At 32.7% G+C, this 20,803-nt stretch overlaps 1 protein-coding gene and 1 non-coding gene across 5 annotated transcripts in view; both read right to left on the minus strand.

Moving 5' to 3' along the window:
- The window catches only part of CSMD3 (CUB and Sushi multiple domains 3), a 1,211,731-nt gene that overhangs the window by 350,564 nt on the left and 840,364 nt on the right, over positions 1–20,803 (minus strand). For all 4 annotated transcript variants that reach the window (XM_054518783.2, XM_063726791.1, XM_063726792.1 and 1 more), the window contains one exon: positions 9,491–9,647. In XM_054518783.2, coding sequence (XP_054374758.2) covers positions 9,491–9,647 — 157 coding nt within the window. The remainder of the gene's footprint in view (positions 1–9,490; positions 9,648–20,803) is intronic.
- On the minus strand, positions 3,106–3,207 carry LOC112134827 (small nucleolar RNA U13). Its single transcript, XR_002916176.1, has one exon. It is a non-coding gene; the product is annotated as a small nucleolar RNA U13 (small nucleolar RNA).

Consider the following 20,803-nt stretch of genomic DNA (forward strand, 5'->3'; position numbering starts at 1 on the left):
TAATTTATAATATTTTGCATTGTAGCTGAAAATGCACATGGACAATAGTATATAAGCTACAAAGCACAACATAATTTTGTCCAAATTGGTGGAATTATTGTTGCTTATTCATAAATATGCAGAAATGTCTTATCTTTATGGAAACGTTCAGCTGCTAGTCTTTTCACTGAAAAGCTCAAATACTTGAAACTGACAAATAAAGATGTGTATGAAAAACCGTATATGCTATATTCAACACTGCTTGTGAAATTTTATACGCTGATGAAATGAAAATTTCTAGAACAAAAATGAACTGATAATCCCCATTACCTAGATCTTTTTGATTTTCTGAATACCTTAAACTGAGATTTCATTCCTTTCCTGCCACCATGTAGCATATTTCTCCAAAGATACCTAATTTATTTGTAAGTTATTATTTGAAATCTACAAAAAAATATAAAGGATAACAACAAATTCATCCACTAGCTCTATCAGATTCTAGTTTTGTATCATAGTTGTGTCAGACTCATATCAATGTTAATTCAGATTAATATTCAGATTATCATTCATATTAATTCATCTTCACATTAATATTATTATTACAAAACAAGTTAAAGATTCTTTTGTATTCCTCCCCAGTCTCTTTCTGTTTTTTCCCCAAGAGCTAGCAAATATTCTAATTCAGTTTATTATTCTTGCACATATATTTCTATTACATATCTATACATCGATGAGCAATATATAGTGTTTTGCAAGTGTTCATACATTTTATAAATTATATAATGGTTTTAAAAATTCTGTGGCTTCATTTATTGCCCGGTATTGTGTTTTATCTTTATAATTATATACCCATGCATGCGCACGCGCACACACTCACACACATACACACACACACTGTATTCATTTTAACTACTCTGTGGTATTCCATTGGTAACATATTCCCAAACTAATTGATTTTGCAGCATTTATATTGTTGCCAATTTTTTACTGCTATGAAAATGCTATACTTCTACGTTTCCTTTTGCACATGTACACGTGTTTTTATAGGGCATGCACTATTTAAAGACGTAAAGTTCATTTTGTCCTCAAGATTCAACCAAAATCTCCTAATCCATTACTTAACTTCTGTCTTGGCTTACTAAAAGATAAATAGCAAAATTTTGACCTCAACATAATTTCTCTCAATTTGTTTATGAATAACTATGTGTTCACATAGGGTAATGTCATACCTCACTAGCAAAACACTACCAGTAATACAAATAATTTACATCACTTAAAAATAAAAGTGACATGTGAAAATTCATTTTTAAATGTAATAAAATATATTTTATGGAACTTAAAAACTCTTACTTGCTTTATTTTTTTAATTCAGTTAAAATATAAATATATACTTTATAAGTTAAATTCCAGAGTATTTAATGGTCAATGAAGATATGTTAGTTTTATGTGCCAATAGTAAAAACTTCCCAATTGCTAAATAAAAAAAGAAATAGATTGTTAAAAAGGAAATTGGGAAAGTATGTTATCTAAATACATTAGAGAAATATGCTTGCCAAAACCATATATATTAATAAAAGTTGATATAATGCAAGGAGACAAATGAATATTATATTATTATGCAATAATTTTAATCTCTATAGAATTGTTGGTGAACTTAATTCATAATATTAGGCAGAATAATTTTGGGGAACTATATTTAATATTTGGTGATTAAATTCCATTTTGTCCATGAGTCTTGCAAGAAAATATCCTATTTTAAAATTCTTTATATTTAAATGAAGACCTCTTCATTTATATCAACTTTTATATCAACTTCATTATATCAACTTCATTATATCAACTTTTATTAATATATATGGCAAGCATAATTCTCTAATGTATTTAGCTAACATACATTCTCAATTTCCTTTTTAACAATCTATTTCTTTTATTAGCAATTTGGAAGTTTTTACTGTTGGCACATAAAACTGACATATCTTCATTGACCAGTAAATACTCTGGAATTTAACTATAAAGCAGAATGTCAACTTTGCCATCTCAAAATTCATGAACAGGAAATACTTCAAGATAACAAACAATAGCTGTGATAATCCTCTGTGATTGAGATATAATAAAAAATATAAAGGGAATAAAAAAAGAAAATGATGAAGAAGAGTTATACTTTTTTTCTCATTAATACAACTAATAAAAACAAATTTGATACACCATGTATTTCTCACTAATCAAACTATAAAAAAATCAAACTTTGTTTTTTTTTCAGTTCAATTTTTTATTTTATTTTATTTTATTATTATTATACTTTAAGTTTTAGGGTACATGTGCACAATGTGCAGGTTAGTTACATATGTATACATGTGCCATGCTGGTGCGCTGCACCCATTAACTCGTCATTTAGCATTAGGTATATCTCCTAATGCTATCACTCCCCCCTCCCCCCACCCCACAACAGTCCCCAGAGTGTGATGTTCCCCTTCCTGTGTCCATGTGTTCTCAAAAAATCAAACTTTGAAGCTACAACTTTAGAAGAATGCTTTAAGAAGACAATCCCTTCTAGTTTTTAGTTTATGGAAATTAAGAATTTAAGCAAAAACAGCTTGTGGAAATTATTACTATGCATTTCCAATTGCTTTCAGGAGTTAAGATAAAAAGATCTTTTTTTTTTTTTTTTTAATGGCGGATGCTTTCAGTCCTACATATAAAGTTCTTACTAGAAAATACGTTACTGACAGACTTTCCTAAATTTTAATCTGTTAGACATAATCTAGTAAGTAATACTAAACATGCTAAGTTTGTATCTTGTACATCATATATTTGTACCACATTCTAGGTTGGTGATGTTTATCTTTGACTGAATATTAACTTGGTCAAAATCAATCAGCATTGGGCATTTGGCCTAAATGTATAGTTGGTGTAATCTAAATATATCCAGAAATTGAATTTTATTAGATATTGTCAAATTAATCTTCTAGGTGACTACCAATTTACACTCCCCAAAGTTTATAAGTTTCAATTTCTGCAAATTGTCATCAGTACTTGGTGTTGTACAGCTTTATAATTTTTATTTACTCTGTGAGGGTGTCATAGCATCTTATTTGGGTTTCCATTTTCATTTCTTTTTTCTTTTCATGTCTGATGGGTAATGTGCAGACATTGTAACAAGGTTTGAGGAAGGCACATCTCACACGAGTGTGAAAACCTAATCATCACACTTATAAACTAAAAAAGAACTTTTCATTTCTTAATACCTATCAAGTTAAGCATTTTTTTTTATTTTGCTGAACTTCCCTCTACTGTGAAATTGGTTTTGGCCCATGTTTTTCTTTTAGATTATTATTTTTTTTTCTTATTGACTTGTAGGATTTTTTTTTTCTAGAGAGTGCATGTTTTCCATTATATAAATACCTCCTTTTAAAATGTTTCACTTCTGTTTACCGTGTCCCTTTCTATAGGGAGGTTTTTTTGGCCCTTTCCTTTCCTTCTTCCTTTCCTTCTTCCCTCCCTTCCTTCTTCCCTTCCTTCTCCCCTTCCTTCTCCCCTCCCCTCTCCTCCCCTTCCCTCTCCTCTCCTCTCCTCTCCTTTCTGTTCCTTTCTTTTTTTCCGGGACTTGGTCAGAAAAACAGAAGCCTCTTATGTACTGTGTGTAGCTAAGATTCAAAGCAAGAAATTTGAGGCCTCGGTGATTTTGGAAATGCAAAGAGTGTGAAAGTCAGAAGACCACTGCTGGCTTTCAGGAAATTCAGCAGTTCAGGGAAGCTGCTGCCACATACAACCACCTGCCAGCACCACACTCCTGCCTGTAGCTGCTGGTGGAAAATAATGGCTTCTCCATCGATCTCACCTTTCAGCTCTCACAGGTCTGCCTTTAATTGGCAGAATCTAAGCAGAGATATTTGTTGGCAAGAGAATCTGAAAAATGTAGTTGCCAGATTTTTGGTTTCTACACTTCAAGGACTCCTTAGAAGGTCAGAAATGCTGCTGATTATTGATGAATTTTTGCTTGTGTATCTTATTTCAGAAATCTTCTACCTTAAAGACACAGCTTTTCTAAGCCACACTTTTATTTTCTAAACATTTTAAAGTTTTGATATTTACATTTAGGTCTTCAACTTGCCAGAAATTAATTGTATGTAACGTGTAAATTAGTAGGTCCTTAGATATGTAAGTTTAAATTTACTAAACTTCTATGATGCGAAGGTTATGAAAATAATGATACTTTTATTATTCTAGTATGAAGAAATTTAATATTGTCTATGTAAATGACAATTAAGAAATTTTTCTTTAGTATTTCAGTTAGAATACTTTGGACTATATCATGCAGTATTGATCAATACCTCCCTTATCATGCAGTTTATTTTGATATTTTAAAAATGTAAGAAATGTCAAATGTATCTGCTAACTGGTTTATAGGACATAGAACCACATGGAGTGGCTTTGCTGCTCCCTTGTAATTTACTTATTTTCTACTTGCATTTGCATTAAATGAGTTATATAGTAAGAATAAAGGTAGAGTTAATAAGTCATCTGATAATTTTTTACAATTTACATTGCCAACAACAAACCAGTAACTAAATTAAAGACTAATTTATTATATATTCACAAGGCTAGTAGGCAAGAAAAAGCATCACAAATTAGTTAATGCCCATCTTTAATTTGAATATAAAATTTGAAATGGCCATGCTCCATGTAGATTATTAGATGATTTCAAGCAACAAAACTGGAAGGCTGAGAACATCCAAATATATTTACAGTTTTCTCTTGGGATAATGAACATTTCTCCAGTGGGATTTTTTGTAAATTAAATGTGCAGAGGAGATAACAACAAAACATCTGAGCCCAAAGTGCTGACTAATGGCTGGGCAACATGCATATTTAGCAGGTCAGCTTTTGATAAGACAACAGTATAATCCATCAATAAGGTGCAATTTGGCTCTGTAATAGATGGCTGTTAAAAATACTCAATTCCTTTTTACAAAATAAAAGTAGGATAACTACAAGTAAATAGGGCTAAAAGAATCTGTAATTAAATAATCTTCAACAAATAGGGTTTAGAGACTTCATGAACAATATGAATGATAGCAGGAATAAGTCTTTCCCCGACAGTAAATGTAACAAAAATTTAAAAAATTCAGATTCTCAAGAATAAAATGACAAACGTTTCTTTGGGAAGAATTGCACTAACATTATTTCTCTCTCTTTTTTTTTTTTTTTTTACATTTACATGGACAGTTTTAAAAATAACATTAAATCTATAAAACTTGAAATTCATATAAATATATAAAACTTGAAATCTATAAAACTTGAAAAACTCAAATCTTGAGTTCAGGGCTAGTATAGCATAGTGGTTAGAGACATGGATTCTAGAGGCAAAGACTGTCATTTCAATTTCCATGTCTGTACTTGTTAGCTCTGTGACCTTGGGTGAGCAAGGTAATTTTGCTATGCTTTTTATTTCCTCATTTTCTCCCTGGGAATAATAATATTATCTTCCTCTTTGGGTTATACCTTGCATCTGATAGGTGGTAGATAAATGTTAGCTGTTATTATTTTAATTCTTATATTGAACATTATGATAATGACCAAAGTCTCTATGTGCCTTTTAAATAAAATACAAACCCATGCTATACTCCACCTCACCCCTGATGATATAGGAGTTAAGAAATTATTTAGGCAGATAGTGAGAGTATGGGAGTTCTTGGTAAGTTTTTCCTTTTAATGAAAAGCGGCCACCAAATCATTTTCTTTTCTAACAAAGAGCAGCTTATAAAATCAAGCTGCAAACATAGACAAGCAAGCTGGACACTTACATGGGTGAATGCTGGCAGTTGTGCCAATAGAAAAAGGCTATTTGGGACTAGGCATGTTCAAAATGGTGGCTCCATCTTCTCTTCACTTTGCCAGCCATGCATACAGTAAGGAGAAAGCAACATGGTGCAGGCCAGGCAAAGACCCCATTTGCAAAATAAGATTAGGGTGGGGCAGCCAGCTTCTGGTGTGTTATGTAAATGTCATACCTGGTTCAACTAATCTTTGGGACCTATGAAAATCAGACACCACCTCATAAGCCTGTCTATAAAATCTGGTGTACTCTGCTGTGGGCTGGAAGTCCCATTTGGGAACCCCTCTCTCTCACAAGAAAGACAGCTGTTCTCTTTGCTCTTTCTTTTGGCTATTAAACCTCTGCTCCTAAACCCACTTCTTGTGTCTTTGACCTTGATTCCCTTGGCATGAGATGATGAACCCCGGTTATTTGCTACTGCCAGTTTCCAACTTTATCTCTCATTTTGTCTCATTCTCCTTGCTCATTTAGCTACAGGCATAGAACTCAAGCTCAGACTTCTTTTAGGCCTTTGCACTTGCTACTCCCTCTGCCTAGAATCCTTTGCCTGTATGTGGTTATTCTTTCTTATCACTCAGGTATCAACTCAGATAACATCTCCTCTAAGATGGAGTCTGAACAAATTAGCTAAAGTGGTCTCATCTTTACTATCTATCTCATTGCCCTGTTTTAAATTACTTCTAAATGTAGTTCTCTTACCTTTTGTTCATAACTTTCTTTTATGTCTTGCCCCACTAAAAAGTTAGTTTCTTATGGGCAGGAACTTTCTCTTATTAATTGTTCTCTATATTCTCAATATATAATATTCCACTGGGAAAAGACAAAATTTAAGCCTATGACCAGATTAATAATTTCAATAATAAATAAATTAGTAAATTTCAATAGAAGAGTAAAAGGGAAGATATGCCAGGTGACCAAGTAGAAATGATATCTCTATAACTTAGCCTTTAGAGAGAGTAAAATACACCAGATTTAGAAATCATTCTTGAAATGTGTGTTGAGAGGGTGAAGGAATCTGGGCAGAATATCCCATTGGGTTTTGCTGAATTCTGTTATAGGATTATGGAGAACAGAGTGATGTTTTAGGAAGGATACTGTATTGTGATCTCAATTTCTGATCTGTTTTTCAACTCTAGAAGGAAGTAGTAATTTTCTCTCACCCTACTCCCTGTACTCTCTCAGAAGAACAGGTATGCCTTTATTGGTTCCTCCTCATAGGGAAATTAACAAGTAACTTGTGTTGAGTAAAGTACCTGACATTATGTCTCATTTGGATATTTATTTGGGATGAGTTTCAGATTTCTCAAAGGCAAGAGTAAATGACAGTAATTGTTTTGAGAAGAGTGAGGAAGATTAGCCTGACTCAATAAGGGAGTTGGATTCTGGGAGGTTTGAGGGATGGAAGAGCAGTGAAATCCCCTAGAGGTCATAAATATCTAAGTGTATCTCACACATGCTTTATATTCAACAGTACAGCTGTCCACACTTTAATTGTCAGAGCAAACTAGAGTTGACTGAGAAATTTATTTGGGAGAAGAATATTTCCCCAAAAAGACTACATGAGATTTTTCTTGACAACTCTAAAGACTGAACAGATTTAATTTGCTTTAGAAAAACGAATGGGGCTGGCATGGTGGCTCACACCTGTAATCCCAGCATTTTGGAAGGCCGAGGCAGGTGGATCATTGGAGGTCAGGAGTTCGACACCAGCCTGGCCAACATGGCAAAACCCTGTCTCTACTGAAAATATAAAAAATTAGCCAGGCATGGTGGTGGGCACCTGTAATCCCAGCTACTTAAGAGGCTGAGGCAGGATAATTGCTCAAACCCAGAAGACAGAGGTTCCAGCCTGGGCGACAGAGCAAGGCACTGAAAAAAAAAAAAAAAAAAAAAAGGAAAAAGAAAAGAGAATGGGATATTTTCTCCCTGTCTAGTGTGGTATAGGATTTCCTATACCACCAGGCATGGTGGTGGGTGCCTGTAATCCCAGCTACTAGGGAGGCTGAAGCAGGAGAATTGCTTGAACCTGGGAGGGAGAGGTTGCAGTGAGCAGAGATCGCGCCATTGCACTTCGGCCTGGGCAACAAGACCGAAACTCTGTCTCAAAAAAAAAAAAAAAAAGAAAAGAAAAAGAAAGAAAGAAAATAAAAGAAATGCAAAATGATGCAGAACAAAAACCATTATGTAAACATTGTGTCATGCATTTCAATATTACTTTAAAATCATCAGTGACCCTGTTAGAAAACAGAGAAAGAGAAAGAGGACAGCAGATTTAAAAAAAAAAAAGTTTGCCCATCCGAGCAGATCACACCACTTATATTTGTGCAATTGTACTCAATATCATTACTTTTAGTCCATCACATAACAATACTTGTAAACACAATTTGTCTGGACTATTATTTTTCCTTAGGAAGACTCATAAGAAATCACATTGTACACACAGTTCTGAAAATTTAAAAATACGTATTCAGCATTCATTTTGTTAATTTATGTTTAGTTAATGTTAGTGATGTAACAATTTTAATAGGTAGAAAGAAAAGCACTGAAATAAATAGATAATCTCTCAGTATTATGGACAAAAATGTTTTCATACAATGAGTCATTGTATTCTCTTGTCTACTATTTCTTATACCATTAAGATAGACTCTTTACACAAATTATAATTTGATTCAAATTCCCTTTAAGATCCCATATGATTATCTTTGATACTGTAACCTTTTTAACTTCTTAGTTTCTGTAATAATTTCCATCCATCTGACTTCTTGAGAAAATTTATAGGAGTCAGTAGATTTTGTCAAGCATTCTAGCAATAAAGATTTCTGAGTATTGCTACTTATTTTACTATACAACATTAATGAGTGCTCTGACCTTCCAAGAATCAATTTGATCTGATAGATTGTAAATTTATTAAATACATAGGAAGTAACACCTGTTTTACTTGTACTTTATTAGCAACGAATCCTGAACAGAGTAGAAAATCAAGAAGTATATTATTTGAATAGAATTTATTTTTCATTGGTGTAATTAGTCTGTTTCTTATATCATGGTACTAGTAAAACACATCCATTTAATTCATATAACAATTGATGTAACCCACCTACCCCTGGTTCTTAGTGTTTGAACTTTAACTTATTTAAATAGTCAAAATAGCTGACTTTAATATAATGAGATAATAGATCTGTGAGAAAGTATTTGTTATAAAACAAGTCAACACAAAAGCAGAACAAACTAAAAGCTTTAATTAATCTTTAGTGTGAAATGACCTGAAGCCTTTTAGTTATCATTTATAACTGACCAATAATAATCATTGCATCTTTGCAGTTCAAGATGGGAGTTCAAACATTGGATTTCCATCTGACAAAAGTTTTATTGTATTTCTTAAATACTGGATGAGCAGAATCCTGCTACTTAAAAATACCTAAGTAAATAAACCCAAAGTCAAAAATTACTTAACCTCTGTAAAACAAACTGAGTCGTTTCAACTGTAAAATGGCAATAGCTAAAATACCTGTAACTTACTGGGCTGTTGTTAGGGTCAAATAAAATTATATATGTAGAAAGGAGCTGTAAATTAATAATCAAATGTTGGATATCATTTCAATTTGTGCAATGTAATTATTTAATATACATGCAGCACCCCAGTGTTTGACCATTTTACTCTTCTAAAATACTTACTGGTATACACAAGTTGAAAGCCTTCATCTGTCCCTTCAGAATCGGAATTAAATTCTAGCCAGAGCTGATTTGAAGTACTACTAAGTGTCAGTCCGCGCATAGATGCACCAGTAAAAGCACCTAGTAGATGAGTCGTTTTATCTTTTCCATCATAAATCTGCAAAATATATTTATAATTAAAATGTAAATGTGTCAATAATAATTCAGAGCATGTATTTATATCTATGAAAAAGAGAAAAGTGTACTTTTTCTAAATCAGATCAGCACATTTCCTAATGGCAACTAAATATATTGGTATCTATGAACACAAGGTTAAGGAAGTTAGAATTCACATGTATAATTTTAAAATTCCAAGCTTAGTGTACTTTAAGTAATACTTGAATCAGGTGATATAGCTTCTGTTCTTATTATTTTAAAAATGCTTTTTCTGGGAGACAATTTAAAATTAAGAATACCTACCTAAAGACTGGTTTCTAAAGTTGGTTACTTGGTTAGTTGGCTGTTTCTCTGCAACTTTCTCAAGGAGATCAAACATTTACTTTTCCAACAACATGACTAACATAAATATATTTGTGTCTGGTGCAATTGTAACTTTTCCATGCTCTTTAACTTGTTTCATATTTGACATTTTTAAAATATTAAATTAAAGGAGGTCTAAATGCTTTTAGAAACTAATTTAATAAAGCAAAAATATACAAAAATGAAACTGATAAGCTCCCACACATCATTCTCATTTTTCTGAGAGTATAACTGCTTATTGCACTCTAATTTGTTTTTCTTTTATCATTATAGACATCTCTTCAGGTCAGTAATATAGATTCTTCTGTTTGAGAGATGTATGGTGACTTCATCATAACTTGCTCTACCATTCCCCTATTAATGAACTCAAGTTTTTGCCACTACAAGTAATGTTGATATAAACACTCTTTTACATGTAACCTCATGTTTTTTCATACTTGTATTTCAGTAAAAAAGCTCTAGAAATATGAGATTCTAGAAATGTGGGATATGAAATATGGGACATGTTTATATATTTCTAGATAGTTTCCTAAAAAGTGTGTAGTAATTAAGTCCAGGGTTTACCAACAATGCGTATTACCATTCCTTTTCCTGTAAGGCATGCATTCTCAACATAATCATTATGACCCCCAAGGGTGTAAAAATCGGTTCTTGGGAGCAATAATATTGTAGGTATTACAATGATTTGTGGTTCCCCAAAGATCAACTCTCCCTGACAGACTTTATTCCATACTATTTTGTTTCATGGAGTTTCATGGGCTTCTTAGGTGGACAATAATAAGAAAAAGTGGCGAATACTGCTTGAAGTTACTGGTCTCTTAGCTCAGATTGCCTTACTTACTCATGGCCTGGTGTTAGAGTAAAAATTATGTTGTTAGATTCTACATCTAGGGATCTTGCCATAGCATAAATGTTCCTCCATAATTACATTGATGTCACCTCAGAGATGATTTTTTAGGTGGTACACAATGGAATGTTTTATTCTTATTATATTAATCTGAATAATATATTTTTTCTTATACTAGATGGTTGGTTTTAATCTGATGATTTATTTAGGATGTTTCAATATGATCTATAAATAAAAATCTGTGAATAATTTACCTTTCTTTCAAAGTATCTTTATTAGAATTTAATGTTAAGGTTATGCCAATTTTTTTTCCACGGCTCCTAGATGTTCTCTTCTAACCACATTACCCTAAACATTTTCTGCACAGAAATTCTAAGTCTCCACTGACAAGGCCTTTCTTGCAACGCTCCATTTGTAATTGATGGAATCTATAGACTCATGTGTACCCTCTAGGCGTCTACAGTTTGTTTACTTGTTCTTTACAGCGGAGAGAGAAGGTAGAAATAAGAGAAAGTGCGGAATTGAGAGTCTTAAGTTCAAGGCGACATGGTCATTGAATTCCTAACAGCAAACATTACTTGGTCTCTCTCTTTTTATACACTCTGTCAAGTTTTTAAAAAATGTACATTCACTCTTGAGAGTATTTGGATACTAGAGGGCTGTATACACAAATTTCCTAATATTATAAGGGAATATCTTGAATCCCTGGAGGAATCTAATTTATCATGCAAATAAGTTTCTGTTTTAGTTATAAGCAAGAATTTATCTGTCTTCAACAAAACAAAACCAAATGTTGAGGTTGGTAGCTCAGGCGTGCATGATTTTTGTTTGATTACATAACATTCAACTTTTCATTTCTTAAGAATAGTAGTCACTGGCGATAATTCAGAGGTAAGAAAACGTTGCTTGTGGCAAAATATAACTTGTATGTCTGTGAGTTTGAAATGTTCAATATTCTCAGAAGTATGCTTCTGAATACATTTATTTTATGATTCTATATTACACAGTATATAAATTCTGTGTTTAGAGCTACACATTCACAATCAAATCATTTAACCACTAGATCCAGTGGATCTTATTTGTGGTAATATCATCAAGGTACCCCCAAATAATATTTTCCTTGTGTTCCCCTTAACTTCTCACCAACATATAATTTAATTGCTATGAAAAATATAAATATAAATAAAATATAAGCAATTGTTTCTTGGATAAAACTACTTCTCTATTTATGTGTGGATACATTGTAAGAACTTTCAGTTTGCCAAAAATAGCCAAATAAAGGGAGAATATAAATGGAACAAGTAATTAATGTAACTGGGGAAATAAAAACTGGATGTTGAAATTTGTTTTTTATTTGTTTAAAAAGTCTTTCCTAATTTTTAAAAAATCTTCAGGAGTAATGAAAAGCAAAAATTAATGATAGTAGAAACTATTACTTTATACGTATAAAATTTTCCTATATATAACAATGTAAAAACTAACAAAATAACTCAACATTTAGTTATTTAGTTCTAAGCCTGTGTTAGGTGCTGTAACTAAAATTAAAAAAATAACATAGTAAGACATCATTCTTAACCTGAAGATCAAAAACAAATTAACACAAAGTTGTCTATATATTAGATTAGAAGCATACAGCATACTTTTTTTTTTTCATTTTCTCTCTTTTTTTTGACAGGGTGTCTGTCGCCCATGCTGGAGTGCAATGGTGTGATTATGACTCACTGCAGCCCCAACATCCCCCAGTTCAGGTGACCCTCCCATCTCAGCCTCCCAAGTAGCTTGCACTACAGGCATACCCCACCAAGCCTGGCTAATTTTTGTATTTTTTATAGAGATGGGGTTTTGCCATGCTGCCCAGGCTGGCCTTGAACTCCTGGACTGAAACTATCTCCACACCTTGGCCTCCCAAAGTGCTGGGATTACAGGCATGAGCCACTGCACCAGGCAGCATACTTTCATATATATATATGTATATATGAAAAGAAGCTTTTTGTAAGACACATTTTTTAAAAAAATAATCATTTAAAGAAAGGGCATGATAAAAGAGCTAGTACTTTCAGGAAAGAAAAATTATTTTAAGTTCAGCTGGATGAATATAATTCTGTACCAAAATCTGCTAACTACAATTTATTTAACACTGTTGAGTCAAAAGGTAGAAAACAAATACTGTTGAAGCTCCACTATAATCATCAAAATAAAATGAAACTGGATCATTCAACTATGAAACTTTGGAAGCATGCATAAAATTGCTTAATCAACATGAAAGGCAAGTGTTAATTAGGAAGCCTTTAAAAAGAGAAGAGTTTTATAGTAATGATCAGGTCAATGCTATTTAACTCATAAATAAAATCCTTCAAATGTAGTCAAATATATGAAAACATAAAGGCAACAAAGGGACAAAGCAGTGTAACCAAAGATAAATTATTTTTAAAGTAGTCATGAATACAAGCATACAAATAAGAAAACAAAACAAACAAAATATGCCTTTTGTTCAAAAGTAAATACACAGTACAGACTGGTTAAATTGGGTCTGACTAGAGCCATAGGACTTTTATTTGAGACTCTTAGTGCTCATATTTCTATTCTAATTAAAATCAAGACCTTTAAGTGTGTTTTTGTTTCTTTAAGCGTAATATCCCTTTTCTTTTTGTTTAATGTATATTATTATTATTAAGTTGACTTAAGGATTAATATCATGAAAGTATTGATGGCTTTTATAATGTTAATGAAATTCTTTGATGAGACTCTAATTTGTTAAGAGGGTGCAATTTTCTGATTATTTACACCAGAACAAACTAAAACTTAACATTGCCATGTTTTAATTGCCAAAACTTTTTGTAATAAATATGGGCCTGAAATTAGTTATGGTGTACAGACTCTTCCTAAATCCAGTAGGTTGAACCATATTATAACAAACTACTTATCAACACTCAAAACTCTTGCTGTTGTGAATGATATGACAAATATATAAATAGAAGGCATATTCTAACTCAATTATCTAATGAATTAGCAATTAAGGTGTTAACCTCAATCCAAGAGCAAAAAGTAAATATAAAAGTAAAATGTGAAGACAGAAATTACACATGAACACATGTATAATCATATAAATCTCCAAATTATTCCTCCTCTTGGATCCTAGCATTTTTACTTTTGCTCATTTGTTTTATAGGTTGATTTCGAAATTAAATACATTTTCTAAAAAGGTGAATTAGATGTCACGTTTGCATATAAAGAACAATTTTTATAATGGTCAATCAAAAAAGGCTCTATTCTAAAACTTTTAATATTCTCTCCAAAGATAATATAAAATAGAGTAGAGAACTTTTGTTTGCATTCAATTATTTAGGTTTCTAAAACAGCTGCATAATGTATTCTCAATTATATGAGCTAGTATGTTTTAGTGAAGGAGAAGGGGCACAACGAAGGACCAACTTTCCAGGGGCATTTGGTTTTTTGTTATTTAATAGAGTTGAACTTCCAACTCTACATTAAAGTTCTGCAGCTTATTACAAATCATTTTATTTTCCTTATCCTTAATGGAAGAGGATGAAGGGTATTATGAGGCCTAATATAGCAGTCTGTACAAATTGGCACTTTGAGAGTGCTTTTGAGGGGAGAGTTAATACAGAATTCCAATGAACAGCAAGCAGAATTGGCAGATATGTGTGCTGTACATATAAGATCACTGGTGTGCTGGAAAATGTTTAACAACCAACTCTCAAACAAACAACAAACAAAAAACTACTAAATGTGTATACTTGTACATAAGGTTTTTAAAATAACATTTATCGCAGTAAAGAGATATTGACAAACTTTTTCTAAGAAGGGTTAGATAATAAAATTTTAGGCTTTGAGAAGCCTACCATTTCTGTCACAACTACTCAATCCTGACATTGTGGCACAGGAGCAGCCATAGACAATATGCACATGAATGGACATGGCTTTCTACCAATAAAATTTTACTTACAAAAACAAGCGCCAGGCCCAATTTGGCTCAAACATTGTTGTTTTCCAATCCCTGATTTTAGGGAGGTGTCGAGCAATGTACAAATAGTAATAAAATATACAATATTCATGACTGTACATTTCATATAACTAATTGATTTTTACAGAATGCTTTCATTGTTTTTGCCAGACTTTTGTGTATGCAATTTATGATTGCAACTGACAAACAAGAGTATTTCCTAAATAAATATTGCTTGATCGTTTTTAATGTTAACAAATAAAATGAAAGTGAAAAATCAAAAACAAGATTATGTCAGAACTTCATTAGTTTGTAAATGATATGAGCAACTAATTTGGTTAATTGAATAATAGTTTTCAAATACTGAAAAAAAATATTTCTTCAATATATAGTGCTACTCATAATGTAATGGCCACAGACACAACCCATTTCCACTTAAATCTATATAATAAGCAAACAACAAGTTAAGCCATGTTTTGTAGCATTTGCCAATTTCTACAGTGTAAATACTCCCACTGGCTGACATCAAGCTATCATTGAATGTGAATGTGATGTCATTGAATGTGAAGTTGGTTAGAGACCACAGTGTAGCATGGTATTTCTACCATAGGGATACAATATACATAAATAACCTCAAAAGCACAGATAATAGTAAAAAGTAGTCCAATAATTAGAAAATTAAAAAAATTGTATTTATTGCTCTTGTTTTTAATATAATTTCAGTTAATTTAATTGTAGTTTAATTACAATCTAATTGTAATATAACTTAATTTTTGGTACTGGCTATGTTCAACAGTCAGCTCTCAAAATTACTGAAAATTTAACAATAGGCTCTCACAAGTGCTACTCCCAAAGACTCACACATAGATAGAAAAGAAACTTGAAAATAATACACTTTAGAAAACAACAGGTTAATAACTTTATCGTATCTCTACAAGAATGTGATTAATCAAGTCCTTTGAGTATCTAATTTTTCATAAATGTGACATCATTCCTCCTAACCTTTTCTTTCCCAGTTTCAAAAGCAATTTTGTGTTACTTTACTGGCTTTTCTCCATAATCATCCATAGTCTACATTTTGCATAAGAAATAAGTCTTTAGACTACACAATTGTAACCGTGGTAAAAAGATTGCCTTGAATTTTGGAATAGAATAAATTCTTTTCCAAAGAATAAAGGAATGCCCTGCTACATTCCTTTATTCTGAACATCGTCCTTAGTTTGTATTTGAAAATAACAACAAACACAGCAACAATGAAAACAGAAAATAGTATTTCTCATTGGTATTCAATTTTCATTCTACCAGGCTGACAATGGGAGCTATTTGATGTTAATTGCATAGAGCCTACATATAATAAACCCCTCTTATAAATGTTAATAGAAAGAATTAATTAGATTACATATTTACAAGTAAGGGTGAGGAAAGAAGTTCAGTATTTCTGCCATATCCTATGCCACTTTGAAAAAAATAAAATAATCAGACCCCAAACAAACTAGAAAAACATTCCCTAGATGAGTTAAGTAGAGAGCAAATATGTTAGGTTCTGATTTAGGTTTCTTAGACAGGACCTTGCATCTTACCCTTTTTGTGGGAGGAATAATAGAATGCCAATAATTAGACAATAGAGGGAACATGTACCTGGCTTTCTATCTGGAGCCCAGAAAGGTGGCAAACATGCTTGCAGAGAAGAGGTAGGAAAAAAAAAAAAAAAAAAAAACAAGTATGGGGGATTGGTCAGGCAATTGAGCCTGAGCCAGCCACATGGAATTCTGGTGTGACTCAGTGTCATATACAGAGTAATTGAAAAATGCTTCTTATGAGTATACAGAGAGCTGGTAGATGCAAAGAGGTTTTGCAGTTGAGATAACTAGGATCCAGCAGTGGATGCCCAATTGTACTGCTGACTTCAGACCAAGTAGCAAATGAGAGAGCTCAGCAGCTGCTGCCACAAGCAGATAATGCCCTAGGACAAAATGCACTTTTCATTTTTGACAACTTGAAGTCTTGATGCCAAAATATGTGCAGACGTTGAATTGGCAAATACAGAATTGACTGAGTTTATCCTGAATTGACCTAGATTAATTTTTCCACTGCCCAGCAAAAAGGTTGTTGAAAATAAAAATTAGGTCATTTATACAAAAATCTTTTGCTACATTTCTTGCAAATTTTGATCCAGACTCTGAAATGTATTCCTATTACATGAATATTCACTGAACATTTGCAGGGGCAGGCACTGTGCTGAGTGCTTTATAAACATCATTTAATTTAAAAACATTATCTAATTTAGTCATTACAGCAATCCTGAATGTAAGTTTTTATTATTATCAGAATGTTTCAGGGGAGGAAGATGAGATTTAGAAATCTGGAGTAAGTTTTTCAATAATTGTGTGACTATTAAGTGACAGGTTTGAGATTTGAACCTAGGTTTACCTGACCCTAAAACCCATTCTTAATGAGAAAATAGGTGTGTAGAAAAAATAATCCAAAGCATAATATGTTTTCAAAGGTTAGAATAAATTTGTGTAATGTTGATTGAGTGGGCATGTTTATCTAATAGCATATCACCAAATATAACCCTAAATTTTATTAGCTATATTTGGACAAAATAGCATGGCAATGGGGGAAATATTTAGAAGTAACTATGTTGTATAAAAATATATTCACTTTTCTTAGATTAGAAACAATAACAATTGAACTTAATTAGAAAGGAAATATGTTTCTCTTGCTTTACATAGAAAGTAGCTGAAATTATACAGTAAATTTGCCCTTTCTGGAAGAAAAAAATATTTATTGAGCATTTACTATACAACAAGCATTGTTCCTAGATGCTGGAGTTAAAGTGGAGTTAAATAGTTCCTGCTGTCTTATAGCATGCGTTCTATTGGAGAAGACAAAAATTAAAGGAATTAACTATGAATGCATAATATTTCAGGTTGTAGATCAGTGCTATGAAGAAGAATAAATCAGATTAATAATATGGAAAGAGATGATGGAGGTGAGTTTACCAGTTTATAGGAGGGTCCATTGAAGACTCTGATCATATGACATTTGAGTAGAGACCTGAAGGAAATGAGGGACACAGCCATGTGGTTATCCTGAGGAAGAATATGTAAGCAGAAGAAATAGCCTGAGCAAAGGGCTTGGTGTTAGAGCGTGTGATATGGTTTGAATGTTTGTGCCTTCCAATCATGTTAAAATGTGATTCCACTGTTGGAATTGGGGCCTGATGGAATGTGATGGCATCATGGGGGCAGAAAATTCATGAATGGTTTAGCACCATCCCATTAATAATAAGTGAGTTCTCTCTCAGTTCACATGAGATCTGCTGGTTTAAAAGTGTGGAACCTGTTGTCTCTTTGCTCTCTTGCTCCCTTTCTCACCATGTAATACACCAGCTTCTCCTTTAACCTTCTGCCACAATTGTGAGCTTCCTGAGGCCCTCACCAGAAGTCTAGCTGATGTTGGTGCCATGTTTGTAGCGCCTGCAGAACCGTGAGCCCATTTAACCTCTTTTCCTTATATATTACACAGCTTCAGGTATTTATTTATAGCAATGTTAAAAAAAAAAGGGGGAGGCCTAATATAGCATGCTTGGTGTATTTGAGATACTGCAGAGAGGCCATTATGCCTGGAGTGGAGTGAGCTAGAGGAAGAGTGGCAGGAGAAAATGTCAGGCACAGTAAAATTACGCCAAAATATAGGGCCATCTAAGCCATGGTTAGGGCTTTAGATTTTACTTATAATGAGAAGAGGAACAAAAAAAGGTTTAGAGCCAAAGCACAACATGAAAAAGGGTCACTTTTGTTGTTGATTTGGAAACAGTCTATAGAGTATGCTATGGTCTCAATATTTGTGTCCCCCCAAATTTGTATGTTAAAATCCTAACCCTCAAGATGATGGTATTAGGAGGTGGGGCCTTTGGGAGGCTAACTGGTCATGAGGGAAGAGTTCATAAATGGAATAAGTGCCCTTGTAAAAGATACCCCAAAAAGCTTATTCATCCCTTTTACTATGGAGTTCACAATATGAAAATGACTCCTTGAGGAAGGTAGCCATCATCAGACACAATCTGCTAGTGCCTTAGTCTTGAACTTACCAGCCTTCAGAACTTCAAAAAATAAATTTATGTCATTTATAAACCACCTAGTCTATGTTATTCTGTTATAACCGCTCACATGATCTAAGATGGTGGAAATAGGGTGATCAGTTAGAAACAATGTCAGTTATCCAAGTAAGAGATAATAATTTAGACCAAGGTCATTTACAAAGGTGAGAAATGATTGGTTCCAGAACTTTGAAGAAAAGAACCATGGAATTTGCTGAGGAAAAATATACAAAGTGTGAAAGAAACAAGGAAGCAAGAATGAACTCTACTTCGTCCTTGAGTAACTAGTTTCTATCTACTGAAATAGAGAAAAATGAGGAGAGAGGAGATGTGTGTTTTGGACTGGTAAACTTTGAAATTTCCATTAGTCATTCAAGTGGAAACAGTGAGAGATCATTTAGATAGAAACTGGATTTTATCACAGGTCAGAGCAGATTTTGCACTGGTTGTGCTGTTCTTTCAATGTACTTTAAGGCATATATGTTTCAAAGTTTTTTTTTAATGTGAACATTAAAGGATTTTTTATAAACAAAATATAGTTCATATATCTTTTTATATTCCTTAAAGCTGCAGTGTCAAGTGAAATCCAAACCTACCTGTGGTGTGTCATTAAAATTTTCCAAAAATAAGTAAGTAGCATGCAAGAAAATTGTCACTTAACCCACTTACTATTCCTATATGTAAACATTAATAGCAGAAGGCATCTAAAGTGTGAGTTTCCTATACATTAATGGATAGAAGGGTATATATTTGTTCTATCACCATTATAAAAACACATAATTAGCCAAGGTTGTTCATAGTGAACAGGTTAAAATACCCATTAAGTAAGCAAATTGAAAAGAAAAGATATATTCCTAAATGATCATTTTGTACCAGTTTTGTTCAATTCAGAATGGATGCAGTGAAACTTGCTTTCCACTTTAACTAAGAATCGCCACAGGAATTTTTATTTCATTTATTATTAGTATTATTATTATTGCCTTTTTGTGGCTAGAAAATGTTCTGTTTGCCTAAATAGGATTTTCTCAGATGCTATTAAAATTATTTATCCACCTTTGACAAATGACACAAATGAACAAAAAAGTTTTACAAAAAAAAGTTTCAATCTGGTATAAAGTTAATGACTCAAAATTATCTGGTAATATTGAGATCAATTTTTATTATGTAGAGTAACAGTCTGCTACCTTAGAAGCACTACAGTAAAATACTTTGATGTATAAACTTTCTTCATTTTAACACCAGAGCCGAAGAAGGATATAATCATAATTACTACATTGATGGTCATCAGATAATCTGGAGAGCTTTGTAAAAATCCAAATTCCCACATGTAGACGAACTGAATCAGAAAACCTGGGAGGGGTGCCAGTAATCAAAACTTAAAAAAAAAATCTAGAGGAGTCATATGATGGCTTACACTTGGAACTCACTGGTGTAAACTCTACTGGTATGGTTTTAAAGAACTAGAGTTGTTTACAGAAAGCAAGGAGGAGAGAAGAAAAAGGACAGCAGACAAGTGAGCAAGTGAGTGCCATCCTGGACACTGAACTCTCAGAGACAAAAGCTGTACACAAATGTTTGCATGGAAATAGATGTAGAGACACACATATATTATTGTTGTTATTGTTATTTTTGTTTTGGTCAGAATCCAATATAGTTATGTCATATAGTAAACGAAACCAGAAAAAAATCTCTCCTCCTAAACTTGATTCTCATATAAGGATTACAAGAGAGTGTCATTCCAAAAAATGTAATCAATGCTACCACATAAAAGAAAAAGCAATGATTTTAAATTCTCTCAGTCAAGGGGCAGCAGGTTTTATAATGGGCTATTTGTTTTTATTCCTTATTATATGCTAGTTTAAATATAGGAATCTAACT

The sequence above is a fragment of the Pongo abelii genome, chromosome 7 (genome assembly GCF_028885655.2).
Source record: "Pongo abelii isolate AG06213 chromosome 7, NHGRI_mPonAbe1-v2.0_pri, whole genome shotgun sequence".
Lineage (NCBI taxonomy): Eukaryota > Metazoa > Chordata > Mammalia > Primates > Hominidae > Pongo > Pongo abelii.